Source organism: Delphinus delphis, chromosome 8 (genome assembly GCF_949987515.2).
Source record: "Delphinus delphis chromosome 8, mDelDel1.2, whole genome shotgun sequence".
In the NCBI taxonomy this organism is placed as follows: Eukaryota; Metazoa; Chordata; class Mammalia; order Artiodactyla; family Delphinidae; genus Delphinus; species Delphinus delphis.
In genome coordinates, this window is record NC_082690.1 from 2,464,528 (window position 1) to 2,484,238 (window position 19,711).

Genomic DNA, 19,711 nt, shown 5'->3' on the forward strand with positions numbered 1-19,711 from the left:
GGGAAGTGTTTTGGAGAAGTCCTACTGTTTTTAAAATAACTGAGCAGAGACAGGACTTCTAATTTCTCAAATCTATAAGGGATACAGACTTTTTAACAGGTGACCGAAATCCTCCTCTGTTCAAACATCCATATACTGGAGTGGTTAATTTCCCCTCCCCCGTGACAGGGTCAGAGTAGAGGCAGCCCGAGGAGACCTGGAAGAGTTCAGACCCCTTGGAGGTGCAGTTGTAACTGAGGCACTGCGTCCCTGGCTCAAGCCCCCCACCACCCCCGAGCCCCAACCCCCGGCCGGGCACTCTGCAGGCCTGGTCCTCGATGCCACACCCCGAGCAGGCTTCCAGCCCGTCAAATCCAGCCATTTTGGGCTGCATCTGGTCACCTGTGCGCATCCTGCGCCCACCAGGGACCCTGGCAGTGGATTTCCTCAGGACCTGTCTGCTCTGCTTCTGCTGGTTTCACTTATGGACCAGCTGAATGGTCGATGACAGAGATGAGCTCCAAGTTCACTGTGTTCTTGCCACAGGGCCCGAATTCAGGCTGCTGGGAAGCTGAGCTCTAATAAGTAACCAAAGGCGAAGCACGTGTGTGCAGAATCCCAGCGGCTCACAGAGCTCTCAAGGGTACAAACAGCATACCTGCTCTGGCCTTGGGTCAGAACTGGGTGCCGGAAGCATCCCGAGGACCGGGAGGCCATCCAGGCCCCAAGGCAGCACCACACCCACTCTCCTGCTACCTGGCAAGTTCAGGCTCAGTCTCATCTTGCCGGCTTCAAGAACCTACTGACTGGCCGGCCTCACGCTCTGTCTTTCCCCACTCAAATTCCTCCCCCACAGGCATCCCAGAATGTTCCTCTCAGTGGATTAATCTCATCACATCTTCCTCATTAAAAGCCTTCCGTGGCTCTCCAGTGCTCGGCCTTCGTAAGGCTGCATCCAGATTGAACTTAAATCTTTCCATACCGGGACCGCCCCGCAGAAGCAAAGTGTCAACAGCTCCCACTCACAGCCTGCACTTTTCCTGCTCCTGGTTCTTTCCTGTCTGAAGCTGACTTTCTTGGTTATCTTTAAATACCACACATCATCATAAAGGCTTAATTTGAATTCCTACTTTCTCCATGAATTCCTTCCTACAACACTTGTGCGGCATCATTCTCTCTTCCGTAGACCCATCATTATCTTGCACTGCAGCTGTGGAGTTAGGCTTCTGAAGGTGGAAATTTAACTTCAGCTTCGCAGTAGACCCACAGCCTGTCCCCCTGCACTACCCAGTACAGTGCCTTAGACTTCGAGGTCAAAACAGAAAACACCTGTCGTAGCTAAGGGCACATATGTTGGTCTCTCTAAACACTGACTTATAGTTAAAAAAATACCTTGGATATTTCTTTTATAGAGATGAGATGAAATAATGCAGTGATCATTTATAACAGAGTTCTCTAAAAAGTCTACATCTTTGGGTATTACTTTAAATCTACTTTCATAAATCATAAACACTACTTGCTTTACAAGGCTATTAATAATTTAAGGAACCTATTTTTAAAAAGTCAACTTGGTCAAGGAGAGATTTTTGTTTATTATCCCAAAGTCTAGTTAAATGTTTAATTAAATGTAATAAAAATTTAAAAAATAGTCGTGAAGGCTTATTTAGAAAGATAAAATAAAAACCAGTAGACCTGAAAATGGTACAGAGAGGGGTAGATTTATTAATGTAGTGATTAAAAACATTTAAAAAGAGGAGCAAAAAAGCAAAAACTCAGGAAAAAAGTATACTCAAAGCACTTATAAGGAAATGTCACAGGAACTTTGAATACCATTCCCAGACCACATGCTTCTAAAACAACAAGTATTCACAGTTCCAAATAATCTCAGCCCTTGATATTCAGATAGTCCAGAAGTGCAGATACGCCCTAAATCTCAGCTTAGGAGAAGGATTTCCAAACACTCATTTCATCATGATTTACATTCAGAGGAGGAGTTGCTGCAAAGGAAGAGCAGCCCACAGAAACCTTCTGCATCTTCAGCCGAGGCACAAAGAACAGAAAAAGACAGGAAGACGCTTTCTCTCCATTTCTCCTTTCCCACACCTTTGCTTTACAGTCAGGAAAAACCCTCAAAAGAAGTACCCAGATTCCCAGAAGAGGAATCTGGTGAACCAGCAAAATGCAGACAAATCAAGACTGTGGATCCAGGAAAGGACAGTGGTTTCGTGGTCAGTGTTCACTGGTCACCCTCTGCGTCAGGAAAACAAGGCGGCACGTCTTCTTGTAACGTTCCAGCCAGGGCAGCTCCTGCCGTCCTCCAGGTGCCGCCCTCCAGCTGACGCTGTGATGGTGCCCTGGACAAGCACAGCCCTTCCAGCGCGTCCTGGACTCACTGTGACAGTGCCGTCCACATGGAACCACTCGACACTGATCCTCCCATCGGAGCCTCAGTCCAGGGGCTACTCCTGCAGCAGGCTTCTTGAGATCAGTATCCGCATCACTTCGTTGCTGCCTGCAAGAGCGAGAGAGGATGGAGGGGCTTAGGAGCTGCCGGGCCTGAGAGTCAGCAAAGCTCTGGCTAGGGATGTAAAGGGCAACGTCGCTTTTTTTTTTTTTTGGCGGTACACGGGCCTCTCACTGTTGTGGCCTCTCCCGTTGCAGAGCACAGGCTCCGGACGCGCAGGCTCAGCGGCCATGGCTCACGGGCCCAGCCGCTCCGCGGCACGTGGGATCTTCCCAGACCGGGGCACGAACCCACGTCCCCTGCATCGGCAGGTGGACTCTCAACCACTGCGCCACCAGGGAAGCCCGGCAACATCGTTTTTTATCTTGAAAGATGTCAGGAAGTGAGGAAAAAATTTACTTTTAAGAAAACCTCTATATATGGACATATATACACTACCAAACGTAAAATAGCTAGTGGGAAGCAGCCGCATAGCACAGGGAGATCAGCTCAGTGCTCTGTGACCACCTAGAGGGGTGGGACAGGGGGGGTGGGAGGGAGACACAAGAGGGAGGAGATATGGGGATACATGTATACGTATAGCTGATTCACTTTGTTATAAAGCAGAAACTAACATACCACTGTAAAGCAATTATACTCCAATAAAGATGTTAAAAAAAAAAGTAACCTCTCCTGATAGTCAAAGCAAACAAAATAAAACAGCAGAACATACAATAGTATACGTAGTATGACTCTACTTCAAAAAAATGTATCTATGGGGGGTGGGATGAATTGGGAGATTGGGATTGACATATACACACTATGCATAAAACAGATAACTAATGAGAACCTATTGTATAGCACAGGGAACTCTACTCATTGCTCTGTGGTGACCTAAATGGGAAGGAAATCCAAAAAAGAGAGGATACATGCATATGTATAGCTGATTCACTTTGCTGTACAGCAGAAACTAATACAACATTGTAAAGCAACTATCCTCCAATAAAAATTAACTTTAAAAAATGTATCTATACAAGCGCAGAAAAAGGTCCAAAAGAAGATATTTTTGGTCTTAAATATAAAAGGAGCCCAAAGTATTAGTTCTGATGTCAAAACATGAATGATCTTTTTTAACTTTTCTTATATTTTGTAAGTCTTCAACAATAAATATACCAACATCACTGGTAATCAGAAAACTGAATTTTAAAAAAACAAAAACATTTTCCCTGAAAGAAGGGGGGGGGGTCAGTTGCTTGCTTCATTTTTCCACTCTTTTTTTTTAGTTTATTTTTTTATTTCCACTCTTTTTAATGCAAAAAGAAATATTCACCACCATGAGGAATGACTAATCACACATCTCGAATAAAATCAAAGCTGAAATTTCCTATCTATCCAATAACAAAGTCTGGGGTGAAACAAGTCACGAAGACCAGTGCGCACATTTTCCTACAAGTGGATGATGGTGTGGCCTGAAATAAGCACATCTGGCTTTTCTCAGTTATTCTAACACGGTTGAAAGAGTCAGAATGAAGGGAAGTCTCCCGCACTCACCAAGGCTGGAAAGCAACAGCCACGTACGACTGGAGTCACAGAAGGAATGAGGCGACGGGTTTGGCCTGCGCACTAGCAACCCTGCTCATAAACACGCTTTAGGGACAAGGTTTGCAGCAGAAAGCAGATACTAAAGCCTGTGACTTGGACGTGACACCCCGTGGTGGCTCTCAATGTGGCTTCCAGACAGGCAGGAGCAACCTCCCTGAACCCTCGTTAGAAATGCAGATCCCCAGGCCCACCAAGACCCATGGAGTCAGAAGCTCTGTGCTCACAAATCCTCCCAGTGGTCCTGACGCTGGTCGGGTCTGAGAAGGATGCTTCAGAAGCCACAGGGAGGCTGGTGCTTCCTGCAGGTTCCTTCACTCAAAGTCACTTCCATAAGCCTTTGCCTCATCTGCTGCCTTTGCTACAGTGTAACAACCTCAGCTGCCTACTGGCTAAACAACAGTCATGTAATCTGAAGACTTCCAAATCAGCGTGGAGTGGAGAAGGCCCTGCAGAGCCCGACGCCAGCAGCTTACCCATCTCCTGCCCGTGGGCCTGTGATCGGCAAGAAGATGCCCATGTGTGACAATTAATTTACTGAAAGCTCCATTAGCAACACTGATGGTCATGATCAGTGTGTAGAGGCTGGAGATCAAACTAGCTCACATCTACCCTGGAAGTTACTGTGGAGAAGTCCTGGGATCCCTGAGGACCAAGTATTTTACAACAGTGAAGAACAGCCGCTGCTGCAGTTTTCAAAATGCTTTCTCGGATGTTATCTTCGTTTGTGCTGTCTCTATAAATGACAAAGGCAAAGAGCAGAGAGGGGTGACTCGGTGACTTCCGTGGGGACAGAGCAGGGCCTCCCGGCCCCCAGGCCAGGTCAGGACGGCACAGCAGGCCCCTCCAGAGGGGGCCAGGAGCAAGGAGGGAGGAGGAAGACAGGAAGCACGGCGACAGACGGCAGGGGTGACGGCTCCGAAAGGGAGAGGACCACCTTGGCCACTTTTACCTTCGAGGATCTGATGGACCCTGGAGTCCCGCATGTACTGCTGGACCGCGCAGTCCTTCAGGTAGCCGTAGCCCCCGTGCATCTGCAGGGCCTGGTTGCAGATCTGCAGGGACACAGGGATTAGATACCTCGGATTCTGAGAAGGCTCTGGAACAGGGGCTCCTCTCTCCGCCCCAGCCCTGATCTGGCTGCCTGCCCTGAGCCAACGTGAGGAAGATGAAGGTGCCAGCCAGGCCAGAGGGTCTCCGGTTCTGTGTGCACAGGGACAACGAGGGAAGTCTGCCTCCTGAGCGAGCCAGTCCCCACCCATGAGGGACAAAGGCCTCTGCCCTTCTCGCCTGCTGTCTGCAGGGAGAGGCTGCCCGCCCCACACCAGCTGGAGTTCTGGTGAGCGGCAGATGCAGCCTCGCTGTGGAAATGGCTCTGTCCCTGACATTTAAACAGTGCTGTGGTCTGACCCTTCTTCCAAAGGCAGCATCTCACCCAGCGCACAGCCAAAGGGCAGAGACAAAACCTGATGTGCGGCGGCGTGGAGCAGGTGAAGTGCCGGCCGAGCGCCCACGTGGGCCTCTCCTGAATAACTGACGCCTTACGCAGCATTCCAGGAGCGGCCGGGCGGCCCGCCACAGGCCGGTCACCCAAGAGAGGCAGACAGCAGCACCACTCACCGCAAAGCATTCATCTGTAGCGAAGAGCTTGGCCATGGAGCACAGGGCCACCGCATCCTCACGTTCCTCCTGCAGAGCCACGGCTGCGTTGCGGATCATCAGCCGTGAGGCCACCAGCCTGGCCACCATATCTGCCAGTTTGAACTGCAGGTACTGCAGTGAGAGGAGAGAAGAGAACCAGACACACAGACAGGCTCAGAGAGCCACCTCTAACCGGGCCGCTTCTAAGGGGCCCCAGGCTCCACAAAGAATGTGCCTCGTTAAGTTCTAAGTCCACTGCACTCCCTGCACTTCAGCATCTCGCCTCCTTAGGAAGATGCTCCCTCCGTCTGTCCCTTCCACCTACAACCAGTAAAACGCCCACAGCTCTGCCCGGCACGCCCTGGGACCCCGAGCCCCTGCACACCTCACGGGGGGTGGGCTGGGACCCAGCACGGGCAGGGCCAGGAAGCAGTGGACGTGGTGCCCGAGACCCCTGCCCCGGCAGCAGCAGCACAGGCCATAGCAGCGCCCCGAACCCAACAAGCTGGACACAGCAGGGCGCCTGCGACCCCAGCTCTGGCCCCGCCCCCCCCGCCTGCTGTGGTGGCAGTGCTCGTGACCCAGGCAACCCCGAATGTGGCAGAGGTGCCCGACGTCCGGTGCCCCTTGAGGCGACATCAGCCACAGGCACAGCCCCAGGCACAGCAAGCACCAGCACGCCCAGCGCAGCACCTCTGGCAGCAGCGGCAGAGGCAAGAGAAACCAAAGCCCACACTACAGCGCCACCTGCCGAAAACCAAAGGAAAGTTAGAACCAAGTAAAAAAGCTCTACCCAAGAAGGTACTGGCTACTTCAAATGGGCCAGCAGAGGAACAACTCACCAAGCACCATGCAGAAGCACGGTAACACGTGGGACAACAGAAAGACGACAATTCTCCAGAAACCAGACTTAAAGTCATGGAATACTGGGACCTAACTGATGGAGAATTCAAAATAGCTGCATCAGGAAACTCGATGAGTTACGAGAAAAGTCAGATGGGCGGTTCAATGAGCTCAGGAATAAAACTAATGAGCAGAAGGACTACTTTACCAAAGAGACTGAGACTCTTAAGAAAGAATCCAACCAAAATTCTGGAGCTGAAGAACTCAATAAATGAGACGGAAAATGCATTAGAGGGCAATGGGGATCGAGCCGACCACAAGGAAGAGGGAACTAGTGAGCTCCAAGACGGAAATCTAGAAATGATTCAGGCAGGAGAGGAGAGAGAGCTAAGATTAAAAACACGGGATCCTACGAGAGCTATCCCACTCCATCAGGAAGAGCAACAGAAGGACAGTGGGCATCCCAGAAGGAAAAGACAGGGGAAGGGAGCACAGAGCTTGCTTAGAAGTAAGAGCTGAGGGCTTCCTTGGTGGCACAGTGGTTAAGAATCCGCCTGCGAATGCAGGGGACACGGGTTCGAGCCCTGGTCTGGGAAGATCCCACATGCTGCAGAGCAACTAAGCCCATGCACCACAACTACTGAGCCTGCGCTCTAGAGCCTGTGAGCCACAAGTACTGAAGCCCGCGCACCTAGAGCCCGTGCTCTGCAACAAGAGAAGCCACCGCAATGAGAAGCCCGCACACCGCAAGGAAGAGTAGCCCCCGCTCACTGCAACTAGAGAAAAGCCCGTGGGCAGCAACAAAGACCCAACGCGGCCAAAAATAAAATAAATAAATTTAAAAAAAAAAAGAAGTAATAGCTGAGAGTGTCCCAAACCTGGGGAAGGAACTGGATACACAAGTCCGTGAAACTAAGAGAAAACCTAATTATCTCAACGCAAAAAGATCTTCTCCAAGACACATAATATTAAAACTGTCCACAGTCAATGACAAAGAAAGAATTTTAAAGGCAGTCAGAAAAAAAGGGCAATAACCTACAAAGGAACCCCATTAGGCTAAGGGCGGAACAGAACTATCTTACAATCCAGCCGTTCCACTTACGGTATTTTTCCAAAGAATATGAAAACACTAATTCAAAAAGATACATGCACCTCTATGTTCACTGCAGCACTATTTACAACAGCCAAGATATGGAAGCAACCTAAGTGCCCATCAATAGATAAATGCACAAAGAAGACGGGGTGTACGTATACAATGGAATATTACTCAGCCATAAAAAAGAATGGAATCTTGCCTTTTGTGACAACATGGATGGACCTAGAGAATATTATGTTAAGTGAAATAAGTCAGACATAGAAAGACAAATACCATATGATTTCACTCATATGAAGAGTCTAAAACACACACAATAAATGAATGCACAAAACAAAACAACACCACATAGATACAGAGAACAGACTGGTGGTTACCAGAGAAGAAGGGGGTGAGGGGAGGGTGAAATGGGTAAAGGAGATCAACTGTTATGCTGATTGATGGAAATCAGACTTTCAGTGGTGAGCTCACTGTAGTGTATACAGAAATCCAATTATAATGTATACGTGAGGGACTTCCCTGGTGGTCCAGCGGATAAGACTCCACGCTCCCAATGCAGGGGACACGGGTTTGATTCCTGGTCAGGGAACTAAGATCCCACATGCCAAATGCCACACGGTGCAGGCAAAAAAAAAAAAAAAATGTATACATGAAACATATAATGTTATAAACCAGCATTACCTCAATAAAGAAAAAAGAAAGAAAAACTGGAACACAAGCAAAAGAAAAAAGAGATAAATCATCTAATCCCATCCCCCTGAAATAATTACTTCTTGCATTTTTCAGATGTATCCCTGAAAGTGTTTCATTAATATTTATACAGGGACTTCCCTGGTGGTCCAGTGGTTAAGACTTCACCTTTCAATTCAGGGGGTGTGGGTTCAATCCACAGTCAGGGAGCTAACATCCCACCTGCCTTGCTGCCAAAAAATCAAAACATAAAACAGAGCAATATTGTAACAATTCAATAAAGACTTAAGAAAAAAAATGGTCCACATCAAAAAAAAAAAAATCTTTTAAAAGAAATTTAGGGCTTCCCTGGTGGTGCAGTGGTTAAGAATCCGCCTACCAACGCAGGGGACACGGGTTCGAGCCCTGGTCTGGGAAGATCCCGCATGCTGCGGAGCAACTAACCCCATGTGCCACAACTACTGAGCCTGTGCTCTAGAGCCTTCAAGCCACAACTACCAAAGCCTGCGCACCTAGAGCCCGTGCTCCACAACAAGAGAAGCCTCCGCGATGAGAAGCCCCTGCTCGCCGCAACTAGAGAAAGCTGTGCACAGCAGTGAAGAACAAAAGCAGCCAAAGACAGACAAGTAAATTAATTAAAAAAAATTTATACATATTCATGTATTCTGTAAACAAAGCAGAAGCATACTCCTCTAAAATGTCGTGCTTTTTCTTGCCAGTCAATGTATCACGAATCTTTTCACGACTATAAGCAAAAATTATTAAACAATTATTGACAGAAATAGAGCACAAGTTCTGGCTGAAATGGGGGCAGAACCCACAAGAGACATCAGGGCCCCACAGTTGTAGAGAATGTTCTAGAGACAAAAGCAAAAGCTAGGACACCGGGGAAGTTACCTGGTTACTGGCCAGGGGCTCTCCAAACTGCTTCCGGACCTTGAGGTGGTCTCGGGTGAGGATGACCGAAGCATAAGCAGCGCCCAGAGAGCAGGACGCTAGGAAGGACGGTACCAACACGTCAAGTGAGCCAGGGGACCGTGCTGCCCGCCCGCCGCTCCTGCCCCCTGGGGTCCTCACCGACATTGATCCTCCCCCCGTTCAGTCCTCTCATGGCAATGAGGAAGCCCTGGCCCTCGTCCCCGATCCTGTTGGCCACAGGGACAGCACAGTCTTCAAAGATCACCGCTCGGGTCGGCTGTGAGTTCCACCCCACCTGGCAAAAATCAGGGGCTGTGTGGCTGCCCAGAAGTTGACCGCTCAGGGCAGCGTCCTGTCCACCAGGCTCTCCTATCCCTGGACTTAGTCCCTCGGGAACTTCAATGAGGAAAAATAGAAAGGTCACACAAATATCTGTCGACTCAGGTTTTTCTCTTTCAGCTCAACATTTTCAACACATTACGAGCATCTACTTCCTAGCGCCCACTCCACCAGACCAACCTGTCCCCAAACATTTCCCACCGCTTCCTTCAGGATCGGGCAGAGCCCTCCTCCTTTGTGGCACCTCCATGAGTATATTCTTCTATAAAAAACATTGACGATATAAGGATTACTCGGAGTATGTGTCCTTTTATAAGGACAGCGCAAGGATCATAATGACCAAGAGCCACCCTTGTCCTTTGAAGAGCTCAGCGTTGTTGCACGTGGTGCCGTAACGTCCACCACGCTGGCCATCGGCTGCACGGACCCGGCGAGATGCAGGCACTGGCGCGTGGGAGCCAATCACACACACCTTCTCTCAGCTTGGCTGCCGGTGACGTCACCCTGGTGACATCATCCCGGTGACATCACCCCGGAAGCCAGAAATCGGTCCGGGGAGAGTATTTCCACCACAGAAACTGGCAAACACTGCACATGAGGGGCTTCTTGGTGTCTGCTTTTCCCAGGGAGCTGAGGCTCAGTGAGGCAGATCCTGAAGAGCACAAGACCAGACAAAGCCCCCGGCTCCCCGACAGCTGAGAGCCCCACTGCCCTCGTTCAGGGCTCCCTGCCGTGGGAAGAGGCGCTCCACCCACAGCCTTTTATTTAAGGTTTTTCTTCCAAGAGAAGGGCTCAGTCCTTCTCTTCTGTCCGTCACCCTGTACCCTCGATTCCACTCAAACTGTTCTGCGACCTGTGCGGCTGGCCTGTTGACCATACTTCTGCTTCTCCTCTCCCTCCCCGGAAGCACTCCCATCTCCAACCTCCGTCAAAGTCGAGCTTCGCTGGAACCTCCTGAGGCCCTTCCGGTCGCCTGAGCCAGCACTGACCTCGCTGTCTTTCAGGCCCCCAAGTCTGAAACCTTCCCACACTGGCCTGTGTGGTCTCCCTGGAACTTACCTCCCATCCAGAACATACACACGTGGAACGGGGCAGACGGGCAGACCTTAACGACAGCCAATCATAAGAGAACCACATACAAACAGCTGCTACCTCCTAGCCCCTTCCTGTGAAAGCAGCTCCCTTCTCCCCCGGGCAGAGAACCCCGCTCCTCAACCCCCAGAGCCCCTGGGAGGCTGCAGCCAGAAAGAAGACCCTCCTCCCCACCCCTCCGGCAGCCCCGGCCGCCCAGGACCAGGGGAGCCCTGTCCCGTCCATCTGTCTTTCCTTCCACAGACTGCCTTCCCACTGCCACCCCTCCTACGGGAAAACGCATTCTTCTGTACGAAACCTTTTAACAATTAAATCCAACATAAAACAATTCCTCACACCACTTTCCCATAAAGCCAATGCAGAACTGGTTGTTTAAAGCTCTCAGCTACAAAATGTGCTCAGTAGGCCAAGTCAAAGCATGTGCCTGCAGGAAAGACGGCCATGCAGCTGGAGAGAAAGACCCGCTGCTCAGGCCATCACGGCAGCCAAATCAGCCATGGCGATCAGTGGGTGACCCTGCACCCGGCCTGCGCAGCCCTGCCTGCCTCTCCAACTTCATCCCACACCGTTCCCTTTGCTCACGACCCCCCGGCCACACGGAGAGGCTCTGGCTTCTTCAAACAGGCTCATCCTGCCCCCACCTCGGGCCCTCTGTCCCACTGCCGTCTCTGCCCAGAACTGTCCTCACGGCCGGCTCCCGTGACGCTGCAGACCTCATCTCAAAGGACACCTCATCTTCAGAGAGTCGTCTGTCCCCACCCTGAGAAGCTCTCCTCCGTCCATGACGTAGCCTCCAGCCTGCCTTCCTCCCTTGCCCTGAGCGCTGATGGAAGGCACCGTGTTGGTTCCTGCGCCCACCCTCCACCCTGCTGCTAACAGGCCAATTCTACAGGGCAGGGCGCGTCCGTGCGGGCCCCTGCTCTGTCCCACCACTCGGTACAGTGGACCCCTGCTAGCTGCTCAATGAATGAGACACCCTTCCAAATTCCCCACACATTATAGGACACGTAAAGCAAGACGAATAATTAAGAAGAAAACAAGCAAAAAGAAATACGATATATATGCTTAAAAGTGAGAGGAGACAGAAAGTAAAGAGACGCTTTTTGTTTATGGAATTTACTTACAGTTTTTCTCCAGGCCCTAACCTTGTCAGCTTTGGTATGCTATCAACCGATACCAGAAATACTGATGTGCTGAAATAATCATCACTATCTTTATAAGCACAAACACCAGAATCAGTATGACTTGGTCCTGTAAAATTATGTCAGGCTCCATGTCAGTCTGTCTTATAATCCCAAACAGACATTCCTAGGATTAAGAAGTCTTAGAGCTACCTATCTCATATACCACGTGTACACAGCTTACATAGCTTATAAAGGTAAGCCGATGTCTTAGAATCCCAGACAAGCTGTGGTGATTCTTGTACCCCCAGGAGCGAGTGTAAGCCTTTGCAGAGTCTGTGTCTAGCAGGTCCTGCTTTCCTGTACAAGAGAAGGGGCACTGAACCTCTGAACTCCTAGCAGCTACAAAGGATCAGGAAGGTCATGAAGGGACGAATGGGGAACCGGGGAGCCAGGAGAGGAGAGGTAGATTAGGGGCCATTTCATTACTGACTTCTCTCCAAAAGCTCCAACTCTAACAGTACCTGCTGGAGGTGGAGGCCAGTCACCTGGCCTGGCCCACCGGACTAGATCCCACCCTCATCACCAGTGACAGTTACATAACCACAGGTCTACTGTTCATGGCCTGGCTACTTCTTAATCCTAAAAACGTCTTCTCGAAGCCTATGGAAACACTCTTCCTCTTACATTACTGAAAGACCCACAATCACTTCCAGTGAGTTTTACTGTATTTTTATTTAGAGAAGAAAAGTGGCCCATATGCTTTTCATTCCTGAGACCTCTAGTCTTCTGCAAGGATTTCCTCCTGGGGGAACAAGAGGGCATCAAGATAAGAAGGTAGATAAGAGATACAGGCCAAAAGTGGCTGCAGGAGAGATGACAGAGAAACCCCTCCTATTGATGAACTTCCTGGCAAATGATGCCACTTCACCAGCGGTCCAGCGCACTCTGACGCCCTATCCCGCTGATACACTGTGGAAACCCTAATTGAAGGCCAGTGAGCCAGTGTGGAACCCATTTCCCGAAACAGAGCAGAGGCTGGTCTGGCAGAAGCAAGAGGCTCACGACCTGACTCTCCCTGTCCAACCGCACTCACCTTTCTCTCCTTCTTGCCGAAGCTGAGGCCAGGGGTTCCCTTCTCAACAACTATGCACGAGATGCCTTTGGGGCCTGGTCCTCCTGTTCGGCACATGACCACATAGATGTCTGCTTCGCCTCCACCACTGATGAAGGCCTGCGGGTTTGGAGAGGGGAAAACACTGCGGTCCTCTGACGATGGGACAGTGAGAGATATGGTGGCACAGAGAAACCAAGGAGGGTTACAAAGAGCCGGCACTGAGGCTGTAGAAAGGACAGACACTAGTGAACGGAACTAAGTGGACTGAGACCAGAAGAGAAACAGAGACAGTGAACACGGGAAGTCGGCCTGAGGTTCCCTCCCACACGTACCACCCCCGGGAACGTTCACTCGCGGACTTGGGGTCCAGGCTGTGGAGGCAGGAGGGGGACAGTCTGCCCGGGGAGGACCGAGGACGGCATGCTTGTACCTTGGAGCCACTGAGCACGTAATGATCTCCTCGTCGCTTGGCGGAGGTCAAGAGGGAGGCGGCATCACTCCCACTGCCTATGGCAGGGACAGGAGGGAAGCGTAGAGGTGGGAGAGGGCCTGGGAAGGTAAGGAAGCCCCGGCAAGGCTCTACCTGAGAAATCTTCCCTTACAAAAAGCACCTCAGAGTTTGATACTTTAAAATCCATATGGCTGAGAAGCTCTCTATACTTGTGAAAACTGCATACGGCAATCAGACCCTTTTCCATCTCCCATCACACTAGCTTGCAAGGAGCCTCCTACAAGGAGGTTCTGGTCTGCAGCCTGGAAAGACTCTGCCCTAGAGAGCTCTTAGCCTGTGACATCAGGCCACGGCCATCAGGCACTCCTGGTCAACAACGGCTACACGTGCGGGGCTGAGAAGGCACGCCCCGTGATTTCCCATGAGCCACACCTCCTGCTGCATGGCAAACCCACCTGGTTCAGTGAGGCAGTAGGAAGCAAACTTCTCCATGGTACAGAGTGGAGGGCAAAACCTGTGCCTCTGTTCCTCACTTCCAAAGGTATCAATCATCCAGGCACACATGCTGACAGGTACACCAAGAAGAGACATTGACAGAGATAGAGAGGGAAAAGAAAAGGAAATTTGAGGGGGGAGGGGAACGGGGAAAGAGAACAAAGGCAGCAAAGTAGAGTGAAGCAGAACAGAGTGGGAAGGGAAAAGTCACAATTGAGAAGATTCATCTTTAAAGCAAAGGCCTGGATTAACACATATTCCTGGAACACATACTACCCAGACGTACCCAGGGCCAAGGTATTTCCCACCTGGATGCTGTTCATGCTATTTCTAGTTAGGTTAACTGAGCTCCCTAAAAATCAAGGAGTCACATGTCCTTTCCCAAATTAGTGGAGGCTTCATCTCTGGGCTGAGGAAAAGGGAACAGGCCCCAACCACTCTACTGGAGAAGTCTGTTTGGTACCAGGTCAATCTGGAATTTGGGAGAAGGCCAGCATTCTCTAAGCAACATACAAGATGACAGATTCAAGTCCAACAGCGAGCAGCAGACCTAACTGCGAACTTTTAACTGTCTAGTCCTTCAAGGACAGCCAACCTGAAAAGAGCAACCTTTTCCCTGTTTATATAAAATTTCCCAGCCAGCCCGCACGAGCACGTCACCATGCTTCCCGATCTTGGCCACTCACTTGTGGATGCTTATGTAGGCTGTGGTGCTGGTGCAGCCTGTGGCCAAGGCTTCAAAGATGACAGAGGTGTCGAGCCGTGACAGTCCAGACCCTCCTACATCTGTTCGTACGTAAATCCCCCCAAAGCCCAGCTGGGCTGCCTTCCGCATCACATCCACTGGGAACAGCTCCTGCGTACGAAGAGCGCAGGGTCATCAGTAAGTTATTCACAAACGGCCTTTTCTTTAGAGGGCACAAGGAAGGATCAAGACGTTTGCACTCGGGAGAGAGTAGGGAGTCTCTTAACATGCCTTTTGTCATCTATATAGTGGAACCAGTTAAAATGCATTCTATAAGGACTGGTTTCTGGCATCAAAGTTTCTTTTTATCATCAATAGAATTGCCTTGGTTTAAGAGTGCCCAAATCTCTGTGCAATTAAAAGAAATGATATCTACAGGATGCAGAAGATGCTTTCCAGGAAAGGAATCACACCACTCCTGGAACTTGCATTCGCTGTGAGAGTTTTAAGTGGAGAATAAATACCAAACAATCTGGATCATAAGGAGGAGATAAGGGTCACTGCACGAGGTGTCTGTGGGGACATCCAGCACAGGAAAACCCGCACCTTCTGGTCCCACTCTGCCATGTTTGGCGCCATCTCCCGGGCAGCAAAGTTGAACGCCACTTTCTGGAACTCTTTCTGCTCTTCGTTTAGTCCCGTAGAAGCTGTGGGCAAGGCGGCATTTACTCAGAACCAGGACAGGGGTCAGGGAAGTGTGCTGCAAGCAAGAAGCACCACGAAGCCCGGGCCGGCGGTGGACCTACGAGAGCATTCCCACAGGGCACACCACCTCCAGCACCCACCGTTAATCAGCGTCTTGATGTAGCATCACCTGCCTCCTTCCTTCTTTACTCCCAAACAGACTGGCTGACTTCATTTAGCTTGTTACTTATTCTTTCAATACTCATCTTCATCTCTTCCTCCTCACGAATCCACATTAAAGGAGTAATAAACACACTGACCCTCAAATTATGATGAACATATTTTTCCTTCAGGATGTCCTGCATTTTCTGTATTGGAACCTGTGCGTATTTGTCTACCAGCTACAACAGTTTCATTTTAAAACATCAGTCAGGAAAGGAAGATACGTGTGCTTTGGCTTACCTTCCAAATTAAGGAAAAGATCCTGTAACAAAGCTGTGCATTTGACAGTCACTGATAACAATGTTAACGAGTCTTCCAGTGTTGAAAACATGGCTAAGGCCTTCCTAAATCCGTCTTCACCTAAAGGATTCACAATTTTTAGAATATTTTCTTTCCTAACTGTTAATGCTGTGACTTTGGGTAACTCCTTCACTTCCAGGTCTAAGCTACTTAAAAGCTAAGGAAATGAACTGACTGAGCAATACCAAGAGACAGGTAGTGGACAAGTTTCTCTAGAACCTTAAACATTTTGTAAAAGACTATACTATTCCAGTATTTCATCAAGGGTGATACTCTTTAGGAGAAAGATATCTGCATGAGCCTACGTGAAATAGTGACCACTCAATTCACAGTGTCATTACTTTACAACTTTTCTTTAAAGAGCCAGTTCCCCGAATGACACGAACACTATTTATTTTCTGTGTTTTTTTTCAAACACTGTGCAGAATGAGGTAGGACTCAATTGGAAAGCAGAGCGACAGGCCATCTAGCTGGTCATGTGGGCCTGAAATAGCTTTCCCGTTTTGCAAGGTGATAAGACTTTCAGCTAGAGACAGGCCAGAAGCTAAAAGGGAAGAACCTAAGCAAAGCTCCTGTGAAAAACCACAACCTTTTGGGAACCGTGTAGAGAATCTAGAAATGAAAGGACCATGAATCCTGGGAGCCACCATGCAGAAGGGTCAGCAACCTGCACAGGGTGACAGACTTACGCTGCTCACGTTATCTTTCTTTTGTTTTCTTAGGACCGCCGTTTTGAAAGGACCGCCTGCCTCACATGTGCCAGGAAGAGAGAACGGAGTGTCTGCCGCAGCTGGAGGCACAGTGGTGGCTGAGGAAACATCAGGGGAAGAGGAAGTGCTGGGCTCTCCACTGCTTTCTAAGGTTTCAGCCTTTTGGTCCTGGGGTGATGCTAAAGAGCACACCCGACCACGACTTCCTTCAGTGCCCGACTGTCCTGCGCGGCCCTTCCCACTGAGAACAAGGGCAGGTGGCAGCATGTGTCTCTGGGTAGACCTGGGCCTCAGGAGTGGCTGCTGTGTGAAGCAGGACAAAGCTGTCTGTCTGTAGCAGGACCCTCACCAAAATGGGAAACTGAGAAGTGAAGAGTTGTGAGGATTAAAGATGACGCTACCTTGAGAAGTCCAAAGCAGAAAACTACGTTGGGTGTTGCTCTCGGAAATGTGGTTAGGGATAAACAATTCATGGTTCCTTGCCTGGGAGTCGGGTCATTTTCCATTCACAAAAGAATACTGACTGTCTACCATGGAGCAGTGCTGGGGTGTCAAAGATGAAAATGGTCCATTCACCCAAAGGATGACATAAGTGGTGAGAAAGCAAACATCTGACTGTACACGGGCTACAATACTTCCGTCCCAGCGAGAGCTCAATATGTGTCTACAGATATTCTTATTAGTATTTGACAGAGTAAAACAAGTAGTTCAGGGTATAAAAGGTCTAAGAAGTAGATCTGAATTGCATACAAAGTAAATAAGAGGGAATGGGTGTACACAAATCAGATGTACAGGCACACCTTGTTTCATTGCCCTTCATTTCTCTCTGCAGAATCTGTGTTTTTTACAAACTGAAGGTCTGTAGCAACTCTGTGTTGTCAAATGATGGTTAGGCTTTTTTAGCAATGAAGTATTCTTAAATTAAGGTATGGACATTGTTTTCTTAGACACAATGCTACTGCACACTTAATAGACTACAGTGCAGTGTAAACATAACTTTTACAAGTACCCGGAAAACAACAAAGTCGTTATTGCAGTATCTGCTTCATTACAGTGGTATGGAACCAAACCTGCAGTATCTCTGAGGTGCACCTGTATAAATACAACATAATTACATATTTATTTAAGATAGATAATAATCAATTCTAGATAATGGAATGCTAACAAAAGGAGAACACTGCTTGGAGAAAAAAAGTGGAAATGGCAAGCTAAAAAGTAAATTATACACAAGAAAGCATGGTTACTGAGTAAAAATACCTAAGTTCTCAGAAAACATGCACTGGAAAACAAAACAAGACGAAAACCAGGAACTTCCCTGGTGGTGCAGTGGTTAAGAATCCACCTGCCAATGCAGGGGACACGGGTTCAAGCCTTGGTCCGGGAAGATCCCACATGCCACGGAGCAACTAAGCCTGTGCGCTACAACTACTGAGCCTGGGCTCTAGAGCCCGCGAGCCACAACTACTGAGCCCGTGAGCCACAACTACTGAGACCGCTGTGCCACAACTACTGAAGCCCACGTGCCTAGAGCCCCGTGCTCCGCAATGAGAACCCTGCGCACCACAACGAAGAGTAGTCCTGCTCGCTGCAACTAAAGAAAGCCCGCGTGCAACAACGAAGACCCAATGCAGCCAAAAATAAATAAATAAATAAATTTATTAAGAAAAGAATCATTGAATGCATCCAAAGGCCAAATCTAGCCAGAGACTCAACAGTTCTGAGAATCCTGGAGCTCAAGGAACGCTTGGGAAGCTGCAGCAAATCACAATGAGGGAGCACTGGACAAGGAACCAGGTGTTCAAGATCTGGGTCTGCAACTATTAATTATACAATTTTCAGGAAGTCAGGCCTCCAGACTCCTCCCTCAGCCTCAGGTGCCCTGCTGTAAAACCAGGGGGCTGCACTAGACACTGAGCAAGTTTCCTCATCTGTAAAATGATATATCAGATATAATGAAAATCATAACGCTCTTAAAAATTACTTTTCACATTAAAATATGCCATGAATCAATGAGAAACCTTTGTTGATCACTTCCATTAACTTGATATTCTAATATGTAGAATGATACACCTAAAGGACAGTTTTCTTTCATTTTACTAATTAAAAGAGCATTAAAAAGCACCTTCAACTGGTTGAAGTTACACCACTAGCCACCGGATATACTTATATTTAACCAATTTGTTGCCAATCAACAAAGGTGACCTTGCTTACCGAATTCTAAGGGCTAGGATAGGGTGGCACCCTGTGAAGGTGTTTTAGAACATTGAGAAGAAAACTGTCCTATACCTTGGCGTCCTTTACAGCTCTGGATGTCGAGCTAAGGCCCTCACAAGCTACTCTGCTGTTTTCAAAACTGTCATTTATTAAAAATTTTAAAAAAGAAAGACTTCAAAAGAAAAAAGTGGTTAGGCGCCCGACAACGTCACAAAGTGTCTGGTTACACCCTAGGCGGCCTAGGTCCCCCCCACTCCGTTACTGGCATCGAAATTATTTGCCTGGTGCCAGGAGACATTCAGATCTGTAAGCTCTGGTAGTTTCCCATTTGCAACAGGTTATTTTTCTGAAGAAATTTCAACAGTTGAAGTGTTTTGTAGTTACAGGTGTTGTTCTACAATTTATATATGGGAGCAAACCTTGTATCACCGGAGATTTTGTTCACCAATCACAACCAGCCCCGGGCTTTTCACATTCTTACTGCCTTTAGAACCGATGGTTGTGATTTAAAAAAACAAAGTCACGAGCTTCCGCGGCGGAGCCCGTCGTTATCCGAAAGCAGATGGGTAACGACGTAGCTCCGAATTGTGAGAGGAAAGGTCGCAGGGGCGGCCTCGCGAAACGTACCGCCAGGTTCATAACGCAAAGCACGGTAACGGCGGTCTGTACAAGGACGGACCAGCATCGGCCACCGGGCTGAGCCGCCGAGGGTCGCCCGCCCCCGGGGCCGCGCCACGTCTAAGCCGGGGAGACCACTAGGCCCGGGGCGCCCGGACAGGCCGACGCGGTGAATGAGGGCGGCCAGGCCGGCTAGGAGGGCGGCCGGGCCGGCCAGGTGGACGGACCCCTACCCCCGGGCGAGCCTTACGATCGATGCAGGAGACCACGCCCCGCCGACCGCTTTCGGCGGGGGCCTGGAGCCCGCCGCGCAAGCCGCGCAGCCGCGCCCCGACACGCCACCACGGGACCCACAACATAGCCGCCGCCTGCTCCACTCCTTTCAGCTCGGGCCGAGGTCTGAGCGCCGGTGACCCCGACCGGCCGGCCACAAGGGCCGCGCCGCACCGCACGCTGG

At 49.5% G+C, this 19,711-nt stretch overlaps 1 protein-coding gene across 2 annotated transcripts; it reads right to left on the reverse strand.

The window, feature by feature from the left end:
• Positions 1-1,676: 1,676 nt before the first annotated feature.
• On the reverse strand, positions 1,677-19,692 carry ACAD8 (acyl-CoA dehydrogenase family member 8). Of its 2 annotated transcripts, XM_060017625.1 has the most exons (12): positions 16,402-19,496; positions 15,653-15,772; positions 15,113-15,213; positions 14,508-14,677; positions 13,782-13,891; positions 13,306-13,382; positions 12,855-12,992; positions 9,366-9,501; positions 9,186-9,283; positions 5,642-5,794; positions 4,974-5,076; positions 1,677-2,491 (listed from the first exon to the last, which is right to left on the reverse strand). In XM_060017625.1, exons 2-12 carry the CDS (start codon positions 15,741-15,743, stop codon positions 2,439-2,441), a joined length of 1,230 nt encoding a protein of 409 aa, XP_059873608.1. In that variant the 5' UTR covers positions 15,744-15,772; positions 16,402-19,496; the 3' UTR covers positions 1,677-2,438. The 2 variants fall into 2 exon arrangements, with proteins under 2 accessions (XP_059873608.1, XP_059873607.1); XM_060017624.1 differs by lacking the exons at positions 15,653-15,772; positions 16,402-19,496 and adding an exon at positions 19,505-19,692.
• Positions 19,693-19,711: the final 19 nt, after the last annotated feature.

Excerpts from the sequence above, each read along its gene's own strand:
- ACAD8 (XM_060017624.1), bottom strand. The coding sequence starts at position 19,613 with ATGTTGTGGGTCCCGTGGTGGCGTGTCGGGGCGCGGCTGCGCGGCTTG. Across the intron at positions 13,892-14,507 it reads GCCTACATAAGCATCCACAA|CATGTGTGCCTGGATGATTG; the intron begins GTGAGTGGCCAA and ends TGTACCTGTCAG. Across the intron at positions 2,492-4,973 it reads GGTCCATCAGATCCTCGAAG|GCAGCAACGAAGTGATGCGG; the intron begins GTAAAAGTGGCC and ends TCGCTCTTGCAG.